This window comes from Grampus griseus (genome assembly GCF_964374135.1).
Source record: "Grampus griseus genome assembly, chromosome: 10".
In the NCBI taxonomy this organism is placed as follows: Eukaryota; Metazoa; Chordata; class Mammalia; order Artiodactyla; family Delphinidae; genus Grampus; species Grampus griseus.
The window spans coordinates 67,821,816-67,835,417 of NC_139004.1; the positions used below are offsets into that span (position 1 = coordinate 67,821,816).

The 13,602-nt window shown below is 56.6% G+C and overlaps 1 protein-coding gene across 2 annotated transcripts in view; it reads right to left on the minus strand.

Annotated features, from left to right (window-relative positions):
• Positions 1-523: 523 nt before the first annotated feature.
• POC1A (POC1 centriolar protein A) overlaps positions 524-13,602 on the minus strand; it is a gene marked incomplete at its 5' end in the record, with an annotated part of 75,793 nt that continues 62,714 nt past the window's right edge. For both annotated transcript variants that reach the window (XM_082664097.1, XM_082664098.1), the window contains one exon: positions 524-768. In XM_082664097.1, coding sequence (XP_082520223.1) covers positions 670-768 — 99 coding nt within the window. In that variant the 3' untranslated portion in view covers positions 524-669. The remainder of the gene's footprint in view (positions 769-13,602) is intronic.

Here is a 13,602-nt window from a genome sequence, read left to right on the forward strand (position 1 = left end):
CCTCCCAAGAAGCCATTTTCATTCTCCCTTTATAGGTCCTGGGGATGGGGGGACTAGGTCTCACTCAGAACAAGCCATTTCACTGACGAGCTCCATCAAGTCCATTTTAATGTTCAGTTTCCTCTGCCCTCATGCATGCAGAGGAGGAAGCCATCAGGCCCCAGTGAACATGTGTGGGGCAGAAATCAAGGCCACTGCAAAGCCACCCCCCTCTCCAGAGTGCTTGTTCCTGGGTAAATCAGACACAGATGGGCCCACTTTGGGCCTTTTGTCAGATTTATAGGAAACTCCTGGCTCATCCAACCAATGAGTAGTCCATTTCTACGCTGGGAAAGGTCGGTGGGGGAAGCCAGTCATACGGTAGAAAGGTTCGTAAGGGAAAAGTGGACTCCGCTTAGGACTCCAAGGTAGCAAACATTTTCAAGTGGCTCCTTCACATTAAACTAAACGTGGTCATCTGTGGGTATGTGGGGCCTCCCACAGCCAAGTGGAGAGTCTCCAGGTGCGGACAGCTTGGGTGGAGGGCAGAGGTGCAGGACCCCTGGGGCTCTGGGATGGATGTGATTCCCAGAGCTGAATCCCCTCTATTTATTTACCCAAGTTCCCTAGTACAAATCCCCGGCCTGTCACCCCCCGAATCGACCGAGCTCTTGATTCTTGCTCCCCTGATCATGGTGGTGTTCTCTGCATGATTAGCTGCTGGTTCTCCAGACACTGCTTCAGCTTGTCTTCTGTCAGTGTCAACCGCTGCTCCAGGATGGAGACTGTCTGCAAAATAAACGGTCAAGCTCAGAGGATGGAGGGGCCATCGGGCTGCCCTGGGGATGCCCTCAGGCAGTCCCGCTCAGCTGTCTCAGCCCGCTGAACAAATGCCAGCTCTTCCCACCCAGGGCTCCTTCCTGGCGCCTTGTCTCTGGTCTTCATGTCCACTCCTGCTGGTTCGGGATGGTTGTTCTCTGATGTTTGTTGGGCAGCGGGAAGGACATAGTGAGGGAAAGTAGGCAGCAGGTCCCATAGTCCTCGATCATTGCCCAGGACAGCCAAGGGTGAGGAATCCCCAGCCCCGGTGGTCTGGCATTTAGATTGGAGTTCCAGAGCAGAACCACTTGCTCATGTGGGCCAGTCTCTGTCCATAACCAACCAGAGACCGTCAAGCATCTCCATTCCAAAGGTGAGAAAACTGCAACCACAAAAGAAGGCGTCCCACCTGGGTCCTGCCCACACCTCAGGCCCTTTATCTCTACACCTGGAGGGGCTTCCCAGGCCCTTGAGCCCAGGAGGGCCTCTGCCTGTCCGAGTCCACTGAGGACCATTGCAGGAATGTGCTGTTTGGGGGTTAGGCCCTAATTCCCCGGTTTTGAGCCCATTTTCTCCTCTGTAATGGGAAGGATAATGCCAAGCTCACAGCAGTCCCGGAGACTGAGAGGTGACAGCATGGTGCCCATGTTGTCCACCATGACAATGCCTGTCATGTTGACTTCCAGAGGCAGAGCCTTTGCTCCCTGGCCTCTCCTGCATACCCAGCATGACGGCTGGCCTGTGAACCTGGCTTCCAGACAAGGCTGCAGAAAGCTGCCCCCTTCCTCTGGCTTTGGACAGAGTGTTGACAGAGGGGCAGTGGTGTCCAGGCCCACACCAGGCCCTGGGCAAGTCCACTGTGAATGAAGCAGGCTTGGTTCCTGTGCCATGCAGCCTACCGGCATCAGAAAGGGGTCAGATTAAGAAACAAAACTTTCTGTTGATTTTACTCATTTGTGGGCTTTCCCAAGAGGTTTTGCCACCTTCCCTGAGGCTCCATGGAGGCTCTGGGCCTTGGTCCAGTAGAAAGGAAACTTTCCTTTCACATATTTAATAAAACATTGAAACATTCTGGGAGGGAGTTTCCCCTCTAAGACTGCTATAAATTTTTGCAGCATCCCGCATGGATGTCAGCCGCTCATGGAGGCTGCTCCTCCTGGCGGCTGGCCCCTTCTAGATGAGTTGGCCGGGCTGCAAAGGCTCTGAGCCCTGGGGCACAGGACAGAGCCTGAAAAGTTACTGCCTGTGGAATATGAACTGCACCCTGAGAGGTAGAGCTGAGCTGAAAGAGACGGTCAGATTCCCCTCTGCTGGCCGGTCAGCCATGGAGGGGGTCTGTAGCTCATAAAAGTGGCGGCGGAAACAGCCCCCGGCTGGCCCAGAGCAGCATTCCTGGAAGTTTCCACTGGCTGCTGCAAAACTCACACTGAGCCAAGCTCCAAAATCATTCCTCATCCAGACTTTTTCCGATGGCTCTGGACTCCAGGCCCCAGTGGGGGAGCCAGCCAGCTTTTCCTCTTCTGCCCAGCACCATCCCCCTCCCAACACACACACACACACACACACACACACACACACACACACTTAAAAGTTCTTTTTTTCTTCACAGGGACAGAATTTCCAAATGTGGAGGCAGCGGGTGCTGGGCCAATGTCAACACCAGGGGTGCCACGCATTTCACGAGGCCTCTACCTAGTCCCATGGGGGGCCCATACTTCAGCTCGGTAGAAATATGGCATTAAACCTGATGATGTTAAATTTCTTTGAACAGAAAAGCATCGCTTATTTCACCTCCAGCCCCCTGAATGGAGGGAGGGTGTTGGGGGTCCTTCCTTTGGGAGCTATGAGGGGATGCTTCATAGCACGTTAGAGACAAACAGGCTGAAAAAAAGTCCACCCTTCTCAAACCTGCAGCTTCTCCCCTTTCCCAGGCAAGCTTCTGGAAGAGTCACGTCATCTCTGTGTTTGGTGTCCACTTTCCCTACTCCCTGCGCCCCCAGCCTACTCTGCCAAGATGCTCAGTGGCGGCCACCATCCAGAGATTAAGTCCACCCAGCTCTTCCCCGTCACATATGATCCCGTCCAAACCCCTTTTGAGCTGGAAGGATGGGCCAGGAAGAGGAGGACGGACACTTTGGATTTCTGTGCATTAGAACACAGTCTCTGCTTCACAAATTTGTCTTAATAATCCCATTCCACTAAAGCATGGGACCTCATTTTCATGGGAAACGGTTATCCCTCCTGATAAAGTGAAGCCTGGAAACCCTGATCTCCGATTTGCTGATATGCCTTCCCTCCACCAGGAAAGGGCTTCCCCACTGATGAAAAGGCTCCGATCGGGGAAGCCAAGTAGCAGAGGTCAGACACGCTCAGGGCTGGCAATGCACACAGCGAGAGGGCAGGCAGGCCGGCCACCTGCAGGGAGTCAGCCAGGCCGCCACAGCGCGCGCCACGGCCACCGTGCTTCCCCAGCTGCTGGGGCCCCGTGCGAGGAGGGAGCAGCATCGCTAGCAGGGACCGATTCCAGGCCATGTCATGTGGCTGTGTTTGCAGCGTGACCTTTACCTGTTGGTTCAGAGCAATATCCCCACAACCAAGTGTCAGGGGCACAGCAAGCCTCCATGAGTATGTGCTGCCTCAGCACCCAGAGGGCAGAGCAGAGCCCGCAGCCGTACCCTCCAGAGGCTCGGGGCCACGCCAAGCAGGCTGCTCGTGGCTCACCCCACCTCGTACTCTGGCCCAGCCCTGGGAATTCTCGTCCTGCTACATGGTGCCCATGCTCCCCAGGCCCGGAGACAAGGCCCGCCTGCCCTGGAAGGTGAGGAGAAGCACTGGAAAGGCAGACACCTCTGCAGTCCCTCTAAGTCCACACTCCCAGCCCAGTCACCTTGCTTTCCTTTTATTCAAGGGTGAATGACCTGGTCCCAGCCTCTCACAGAGTCCCCAAGGAGTTGAAAGCTGGGTGTGGTGGCAGGTGTCAAAAAAGGAAATGGCCCTGCCTGACATGGGTGTCCGTGGGCCTCTGACTTAACTTTAAGTAGGGCGAAGGGAAACTGGAGAAGGGGCTGAGGAGTCTAGGGTTCTGGCTGCTGGGCAGACCTGTCTGGGCAACGCGTCTGGGAAAGACGGCCATTAGCCGGAACTCCTTCATTCTGGGGTCCAAACTCTTCCACAGAGAGGGCCCTCCTGTCTGTTGACCTTGGAGAAACCAGGCAGCTCATGCCCTCTCCCTGGCCCTGTGCCATCCAGACACGAGGTCCCCTTTGTAATTGGGTGTGAAGCCCAGACTCGAGGGAAGACCCAGGACTGGGTTCTGGGGGGCCATCCTGATTCCTGACACACTCTGCTCCAGGGGCTGCTCGACAGCTGACACTCACGGAGTGCTCACAGTATGCCAGGCATTCTATTCCATACAATGACCCCTCAGGGTGGGAGCCTGTATCACCCCCATTTTTTCCGATGAGGAAACCAAGGCACCAACCAAGTGATACTAACTTGCCAGAAGTCACACAGCATATAAATGACAAACCTGGACTGTGAACCCTGGTGGCCTGGCTTCAGAGTGCTGGCTAAGGCACCGGGAACTGTGCACCTTTGCTCTGTCCCCATCCACCACATATAAGGAGAGGCCTAACCTACTCCTTCCCCCGCCGCCCCTGCCCCCACCGCTCGCTCTGGCATCACCTGAGGGCTACTGGCCCTGTGACCCAGCAGACCTGCTTGTTCCCCACCCTATGGCCAAGCTCAAGCAGCCTGAAAACATGCTCCTGGACCTCTGTGCTCATGCAGCGGCAGCCACCTTCTGTCCTGTCCAAGCCACTTGGTCTGGTGGCTCTGGATTAAATGAGCAGGAGTGGATGGAAGGGCCATCCCTCAGGGTCACCCAGCAGCGCCCTCACACCATCAGGCCACCCTCCAAGGCAGTTCCCAGGCCTCAGACACCTCCAATACCCATGAAGTAGAGTCTCTTATCTGGCTAAACATTTAGGTTTGGAATTATCACAGAAGTCACAGCTATGAAAAGGCAATATTATAGGGTTAAAAGGGACATACCGACAAGAACCTTTTAATAGATATGCAATGAGAAACGACCCTAACACCTTAATTTCAGATGCCTTCTCTCACTGGGGCGTTTATGCTGCTACAGCGTAAGAGATCAGCCCCCAGACATGCTCTGGTACTCGCCCTGGTCACTGCTGGCGCCCCACACCTCCCAAGACTGGGCTTAACTTCAAACAAGGCACCTCCCTCCCTGAATGGGAGCAACAGGAAGCAGAATTCAGACTCCACACCTGGACACTGTTACCCCTCGCCCAACACTGTCTGCCTCCCAGGGTCATGGCCTTCACCTGCAAGCCACGCGGGAGCCCCTTGGGGCAAGGTCATAGGGGATCCATAATTGTCACCTTCAAAGTCACACCTGTCTGAGGGTCAGGTGGGGGCTTGTTTCAGAACCACCTTCTCCTGCTGTTACCAGCGATTTCCAGGAAGCCACAGCCCTTTCTCATGGAAAATCGTTTCCTTAGAAACACTCCCTTCGCTGTTGAATGAATTCTGTTGTTTCTCTAGACCAAGGGTTGGCACACTCAGCCTGCTGTCTGTTCTTGTAAATAAGGTTTTATTGCTGTGCCCATTTGCTTACATATTGTCTGTGGCTGCTTCCTGGCTACAGTGGCAGGTTGAGTAGTTGTGACAGACTCTTATGGCCCCCAGAGCCTAGAATATTTACCATTAAGAAAAAGTTTGCCAACCTTGGCCCTAGACTCTTCACTCACTCAGATCCTCCCCAGGCACCACGCCGTACTGGCCTGTGCCAGGCCCGGGGTGACAATGGCCCAGAGCAGACAGACTCAGCTGGGCCCGCAGGGTGCGCAGCAGGTTGAAGAGGCAAGCGCTAAGCAGCTGCGCAGACCAGCGGGGTGCGCTGGGAAAATGGAAGGCGCTGCTTGGTCAGAGCCAGGGGAGGTGGCCCTAGGAAGGGAGTGAGCTAAGACTGAGGAGGAGCTCACCAGGAGAGAGGGGCAGGAAGGCCCCGAGGTGGGAGGGAAGGCAACGAGCAGGAGAGGGGCCTCAGAGGAGGCAGGAGATGGGGCCGGGCCCTGCAGGCCATGCCTGGCGGCCTCATCTTCAGCCGCAGAGCAGCAGGAAGGTGCTGGGGGTTCAAGGCCAAGCGGGGATGAGACCCCTCTAACTGCTCCATGGGGATGGCCCGGGGCGTGGCTGTGTGGCTGTGACTAGGCATGATGGAGGCAAGAGAGAATGAGAGGGAATGATGGTGGCTTGGACTGGGGGAGAGGGCTAAGGAGGAAAGTGGACAAAATCAGAGATATCCATGAGGTATGAACCACCACCATCTGGTGGTGAGTCAGATGGGGGACAAGAGAGAACACGCTCCTGAGGCCGAGAACACAGGCTGAGGATGGGCCCCGCAGGAGAGGCCAGGGATGGGCACCACACTGGACAGGCAGAGGCCCCTCTGAGAGGGATGGGAGGGTCAGGCAGGCATGAGCCGGTGTCAGAAAAAGCCTGGTTATTCTGGATTTCTCAGATCATCCTCATTAATAGGGGGAGAGGGAGCTGGGGGGAGACTGGGAGAGGGAGAGGGCAGTGAATCCACAAGCCCCTGGATACTGGAGAGGAGAATCCAGTGTGGGTGAACTGGGGGCTCCGGCCAGGGCTCATCAGGACCATGTCAGTGATGCTGCTGAAACCCCCTGGAAAGCAGCCTGGTCCCTCAATGGGCACTGATGGAGGGACGGCCCAACCCAGGGACCCAATAGGGAGGAGGACGCTGGAGGCATTGGGGAACAAACCCAAGAGCATGGAAGAGGCCAGCTCGGGCTAGGGGGCGGGGTTCCCAGCATGACTCGCCACTGGAGCTCTCCGAGGAAAATCCCCCTGGGAGAGGCTCAGCAAGGTCATCTCATTCAGATCCTGACTTTCCTGCCGAGTGGGGAGAAGACATTGTGATCTGTCTCCTATTGGGGCAACACTAACAGGGCGAGAGGCTTCTCTCGCTCACAGTTCAACAGTGTAAGACGTTTTATGAAACATCCTGAAGGGCCTTCTGAGTGGTGTAAAAATAACCAATTTTAAAGTGACAGGCTTTTATTTTTAGTCCCCTCTGAATTGTAGTGCTGCTCAGAGAAGTTGCACCAAAATGCCTGTCCTCAGCGATAAGTCTGGTACCTGGGGCCCCCAACTCCAAGTGGGAGGGAACACAGCACTGGGGACATTTTGACAGAGCCACAGGTCCAAACTTCGCTGTCTCAGATGCCTTTTCTCTACTGGCGTCGAGTCATCAGGTGTCTGCACCCCACGGGGCCCAAAGTGGCCTGCGTGGGACAGAGCCTGGGTTTGTGTATCTCCACTGGCCTCCGAGGTGGCCAAGGGGAGAGCCTCCACCCCTGAGTCCTGTGACGGGGCCTCACGCATCTGTGATGCTCGGAAAAGGCAAAGTGGGTACGCGGGGCCTCCGCCTGACTCTACAGCCGCAAGGGGCCAGGCCGCGATACTCCCGTGGGCTCCACGCGGGTCCAGGGAAGAGTTCTGCGGGCAATGCACGGAGGCGGCGGGAGTCCAGGGCTCCCCGGGAGAATAAATCCCCCACCCTCGGAAGGGGTGGAACAGAGCAGAAGGTGGGCGATGCAAGTTGCCCACAGCCTTGTGGAGCAGCGCACAGTTCTTTCAGGCCCACATGCTCTCCCTGGGCTCTGTGGGCCCTTCCTTTGCCCCCGCTTTCTCCTGTTGACTGCCCACTTCCTAGGCCCCCACCTCCTCACGGTGTGTCCTCCCCTTCTTTCAGCCCTGCCAACCTCTTTTTTCTCCTCAGCCTGGTTTCCTCTTGAGGTGGGCTTGTCCTCCATTTTTCCTCAGCTCTTTCCCCCCCAGTACTCATTTCTGTCTCCTTTTCATCCCCTTTTCACTTTGTGTTTAGGGAGAAGGCAAAGAGAAAGCAGCAGGATGTGTCGGTCTGGCCCACAGGGACTGAGCTCCACGTGGAGTCCAGGCCCCTGACTCGGCTCACGTGCTCTGGGGCCGGCAAACCTGGGAAAGAGGGTTCCAACCCTGACAGGAGGCCCAGAAGGCCTCTGTGAGGAGATAGCACAGGACAGGCCAAAGAAAGTGTGTTCCAAGCACAAGGTGCAAAGGCCCTGAGACAGAGAAGAACACAGCACACTCTTGGCACTGTCAGGAGGCCAGTGTGGTTGGTTTGGAGTGATTGAACAGGGAAGAGAGTACAGCGGTCACAAGGAAGATGTAGGAGGGGTCCCAGGGCCCTTACCCAAAAAGGGACAGGAATGGGACGCCTCCACTCCCTAGCACTGCCTCACCAGATTCACAAATCTGAGCAGGGACAGCCAGGGAGGATGGTGCTCCTGCATGCCCGTGGCCACTTTTCCAAGCACTGGATCCAGAGTGGACTCTGGGAGAAGGGGCTCAGCCTGGGAACGGATCATGGCTACCTAGTTTCACAACAGGTGGTGAAACCACAGAGGGTGAACTGGCACTTCAGAAACGGACCAAAGCGCACCCCCGGAGCCAGGTCCCTTCCAGCAGCTGTTCCTCCTTCCAGAGCCACTGCTGCCGCCACCTTTATTGAAGGTCTCTTGCACATACTGGTGTGCAAATGTAGCAGGAAAACTGGAGCCATAACTTCTACAAAGCTCTGAGGGGCCACAGAACCCTCACGAGCCCTCCTGACATCATCATCCACTCTCACACTTGTCAGGTGCCCATCACATGCAGCAACGAGAGACTCTGGCTCTGAGGGGCTTCCAGGCACTGATGGGATGCAGTACCAGTCCTATCTGGGCGGGCTTTTGGCAAAGCTGCCACGACTGATAGTGAAAAACATTTTGGAGGAAAGGAAAAGAATGAGGGTGACCAGCCAGCCGTTCTCTCCACATTTCTCAGCTCTTGGGCTAGTTCCTTATGAAATGCTACCACGTGTGCAGGCCTCACTCACTCCAGGCCTTCCCACCACACTCCCCAACACTGTCCAGCTCTGCAGGCAACCCTTCTTCCCAGCAGACCCCACTCCCCCAGCCAGGGCACTTCCATGGCCACTTCCTGCTCTAAGCAGAGCCCCACAGGGTGCATGGGGCCCCTCTTAGGTGAGTGGTATTGGTTTCTATGGTTGAAAGGCCCTCCTGGGCCTCCCTGGAACATGGAAGACAGGTTGCACAGAGGTGAACAGGGTGGCTGGGCCAGAAACAAACTGACGATGGAAGCAGAGAGCTGACATCCAGCCACGTGCCCCCTCTAGCACTCTGCCTTGTGGCAAGGGGGAACTAAAACTGCTCTGGGATGGCAGTCTCAGGAAGCCAGGAGACTGGGACCTCAGTATCCGAATGGGGCAAAAGGGGCAGTGGGGCAAGAGGGCTGAAACGGTTGGGGGTAGGAGTGCCACACAAGCATACACCTGCTACAGCGTGGGGAGAAGGTCAGGCTGAAAGAAGGGACGCATGTAGGGCAGAGGCAGCACCTGGGAGAAGGCCGGGGGAGGGCAGTGGGAATGGTGAGCATGGAAGGGCACTGGAGCGGGTCGGGGAGGCCGCAGGAAGGGCTGACGAGGGTGCAGGGAATGTCCAAGCCCCCTCTGGCTGCTGTGTCAGGCTGGGCGCGGTAGTCGCATCACGGCTCTGCGCAAGGAGTCTCCTCGCCTGACCCAGGACCCCAGGGCCCCCAATATACAGTGAGTGCTGAGGACCCCAGGCACGTCCCACTTGGTGACTGCCTCTTCTCAGTCCCCATCCTTTTGCCTCAGCTTCCTGGTGACTCCTCACCTCCTTGCCCTCCACGCTGCTTCTGCTATATTCCTTTTCTGTTCAAGAGCTCAGGAAGAAAGGCCTGACTCCTGGATGTGGCATTCACATGGCACTCAAGGCCTGCGTTGCCCGTCACTACTGCTCTCCCTGCCCAAAGCCCACCTACTCGAAGCCCCACTCTGGCCCTGCTCCCCCAAGAAGTCCCCCTCATCCCCCCCTTCCCACCCCCCAGTGCTCGGGTCCCTGCCCTCCTCCTCTCTCACCACGTCATGGTTGTGACACAGGTGTGGGCCTTAGAAAATGCTGTCAGAGTGACTCCTGGTCCCCACCTTTGTCCCAGGTGGTAAGAGCACAGGCTCTGGAGCTGTACTGCCTGGGCTCAAATCTGAACTTGATCACTAACTTGCTGAGTGGTCTTGGGCAAGTTACCTGACCAGGGGTTCAGATTCCTCATCTGTGCAATGCACCTCTTGTAGAGCCATCGTAATAGGGTTGGCGAAAAAAAAAGTGCGTTCGGGTTTTTCCATAACATCTTATGGAAAAACCCAAACGAACTGTTTGGCCAACCCAACACTTTATTAATAGCTACTATTTACATGGCACATGCTCTGGGCAGGGATGCACCGTGGGCAACATGGCTCCCCCAGCTCACAGGGGCCATGGCTAAGCTCTGGGCTGTTTGAGGGGGCGGCCCTAGGCACAGGTGGGGCTTGATGAGGCTCCAAAGAAGGTGGCCTGTGGTCAGGCCTCGGAGGGCCTGAGCCATCAGGGCACGTGGTGGTCTGGCTGCTTCTTCAAGTTCTCCTGTGACGGAAAGTTCCTTTTAATCATTTCCAGGCTTATGGTTGATTCTGGCTCCTCCAGGCGGTCTCCCCAGAGGGGCTGGGGCACCCCAGCCCCCTTCCCCCAACACAGGAGTCAGATTCCTGGGGGGTAGGGGGTCCCAGGTGCCCTGGGTCTCAGGGCGAGGGCACAGTCACCCAGCCATGCCACTGGGGGCACTTGTGCCAGGCTGTGGGAAACATCCAGGGGCTGGCCATTGGCTCAACGCCCCTGTCTCGACAGTGCCGCACAAAATGTCTAACTTTCCTATGGTTTCACTGCAAAGATGGAACAGTGTGGAATTAATCTCCCTTGTAGAAGGGTTTTGACTTCACTCAGATTCTAAAGATCTAAAACAGATGCAACAAAAGGGGAATCTCTTTGCTGTGGGGTCTTGTGAGCTATCAAAACAAAGTGGGGCTGCTGGGCTCAGCGCCTGCCTGGCTCTGCCTTGTCTCCTGGCAGCTCTGGCTCTGGCTCTCGGTGTTCGTGCACGTGTGTGTACACACACGCAGGGCCCTGGCTTGCTGATGGTGCCCTGGCCAGCCCGTTGCCACATGTCAGGGGTGAATGGGGGCCGGAGGGGCCAGCCCATCTCCCTGGGGTTGCTGGTCTGGACCCAGCTCTTCCTACCACCAAAGGCTCTGCCTCTCAGCCCCGGCCTCGGCCCAGCGCCTGAAGGTCTGTGGTACAGGGGCCTTCGAGTCAGAGTTGTGAACGCTGGCCCTCGAGCGGCCTGCTGACAGCCATCAGAGTGCCAGCCCCACGAGGACAGGGGTTTCTGTCTATTCTCGCTCACCACTGTCTTCCTGCTCCCAGGCCCAGCTGCTGGCACATCACATGTGCACAATGAGTGCTGGATGGACACAAGCCAGACCCTGAGTGCCATGGGAACGCAGAGGAGGCCGGTCCTGCACCAGCCAGTCCAGGTTCCCCGGGCCTGGGGCAGCCCTACTCTGGGGATGAGCCTGGCTGGCTGGTGAGGAACATTCCCCCCAGCTTGGGCCTTGGGCCTGGTGGGCTTGAGGGGCTGGCAGAGGAGGGAGTGGAGGGTGGGCAGGCTGGAGCCTGAAGGGCCACCGCCAGATGGCCTTGGGAGGGAGGAAGCCTCCTGGCCTCAGCAGGAAGTAGGGGTGCGCAAAGTGGGGTAGGAATCCAGGAAGCAGCCCAGTTCCTCCCCTCCCCACCTCATGCCGATTTGATGAGGACTAAAAGTTTCGGGGCCTAAACTTCAGAGGGGGAGGAGTGGAGATTCCCGCTCATGCTGACGTCTGACATGTTAACTTGTCCAGCATCACACACAGCTGATGCACAGAAAAACAAGTTTCTACAGAAATTCCTTGCAACCTCTCTGGGCTCAGTAACTGTCTTTTTAACCACCTCTCGTCACCCCCCAGTCTGCTGCCAACAACACAAATGAGCTTTTGTCCCTTGAGCCCAGAGGTCCATGTTTCTGCTTCACATTGTCTCAGGGATATAGGATTTCTTGGGCGTTTCTGCGTCCCCCAGCCCCCACCTCTAACGAGGATTAGCTCTCTTCGGGAAGTGCATGGGACACTATTTTCTATTGGTGGATTAGCTATGACATTAAGGAATCTTGGCTAATTTACTTTCCTTATGGCTTTATAGCAACTCCTTTTAAATAAATGCAGGCTTTTCCATATTACTGCTTACCCCCAAAGGAGAAGCTATTAAAAGTGGGGCCACTCACCAACATCCATTAAAACCGGATGCTGCAGGGCCCCGTGGGGTGCTACCCACACCAGGAGGAAGACCTGAGCCACAGCCCCCGCCACACCGACCCTGGACTGGGTTCAAGCTCATCTCTCTGCCAGCCATGGGCACGCCACCAGGGAAGGCAAGTGTCTGACAGGGACAGGCCCTAAGGTGCAGGATGCCAGTCACTGCTCAGCTGTACTCTGGCTCCAGGGTAAGTCCAAACAGGGCTGACAGCGGGGCATGAACCTTGGCCTTGACCGCCTTCAGTATCCCCTTTCTTTTTCAGAAAGGGGATACCGCCTTCAGTATCCCCTTTCTTCAGATGCTCACTTTCCATATAAAATAGTTAATTTGCCAGCACCCGATAAAACACAACCATCACAAGTCAGGGACTGCTTGGTAGCTTGTTGGAGGCCCGGAAAAACTCAGTGCAGCCTGGCAAGTCAGACTGTGGCCCCTGTCCAACAGTCCCACCTCAGGGACGAAGGCTCACAGGCTCCCCCTGCCCTGCGGAGTGCCTGCTGAGCCACAGTGGGAGACCCAGCCTCTCATCTTGGCTGGTTTTCTGGAGCTACCACCTAGGCCCAGATCAGAATGGGGGGAACAGAATCGCTCCCCCAAATGCCACGCTCTGCTGAGTTCAAAGCTCCTTTCCGTTTTTTCTCCTCCCACAGAGCTGAGGCTACCGTGGGTACAGTGAGGGTCTGTACCAACAGTCCAGGCCCAGAAAGGGCCCTCTGCAGAGCAGGCGGAGGGAAATGGCAGGCCCGACTGCAGTCTTTCCCGACCCAGCTCTCACGGCGCTCCATGCAGAAGGGCGCCAAGTGGCCCTGGGGCAGCTGGGGCTTGGTTAATCTCAGAGCCATGTAGGCCCGTTTGAGGCTGCCTGTCACAACCAGAAGACTCGTAGGCCCCTTCTTGTGGCCTGTGCTTGACCCTTCTTTGGAGGGCCCTTGGGTCCCCAGAGCAGTGAGAGCAAATCGCCTGGGTCCCCTTCCTCCCTCCTCTCAGAATCATCCAGAGTCAGTCTGAATGAGATGTCCCTGCATGGGCCTAGCTCTCCTAGATCTCCCGCTCCAGCCTCTGCTCCCCAGCCCCCAGCTCCAGGCCTGCTCTGGGCCTCACAGGGGAAATCTCATAAGACCGTGAATGTTCCCAGGCCCCAGAGGTAACCGCAGCCATCCCGAGCCCATCTGGTGGGCAGGGGCCTTCCATCTGCAGCTTCTTTGGGGAGGGGGTGCTTTCTGCCACGACCGCAGACAGGATAGAATACGGAGCTGCCATCCAGCCCCTCACGCAATAATAAACACAAGCTCGCCCCGTCTTTGACTGCTGCCAGCACACTGGCCCTGACTTGGTACTCCCCATGCCTCTGCATTTGCAAAGCCAGAGAAGCCTCTGGATAAACTGTCAAAATGAGCAACAGGGCTGGGGAAGGGCCAGGGCCCAGCCCCTCTGCAACTGGCTAGAGTCAGACCCCAAGTGTCTAACA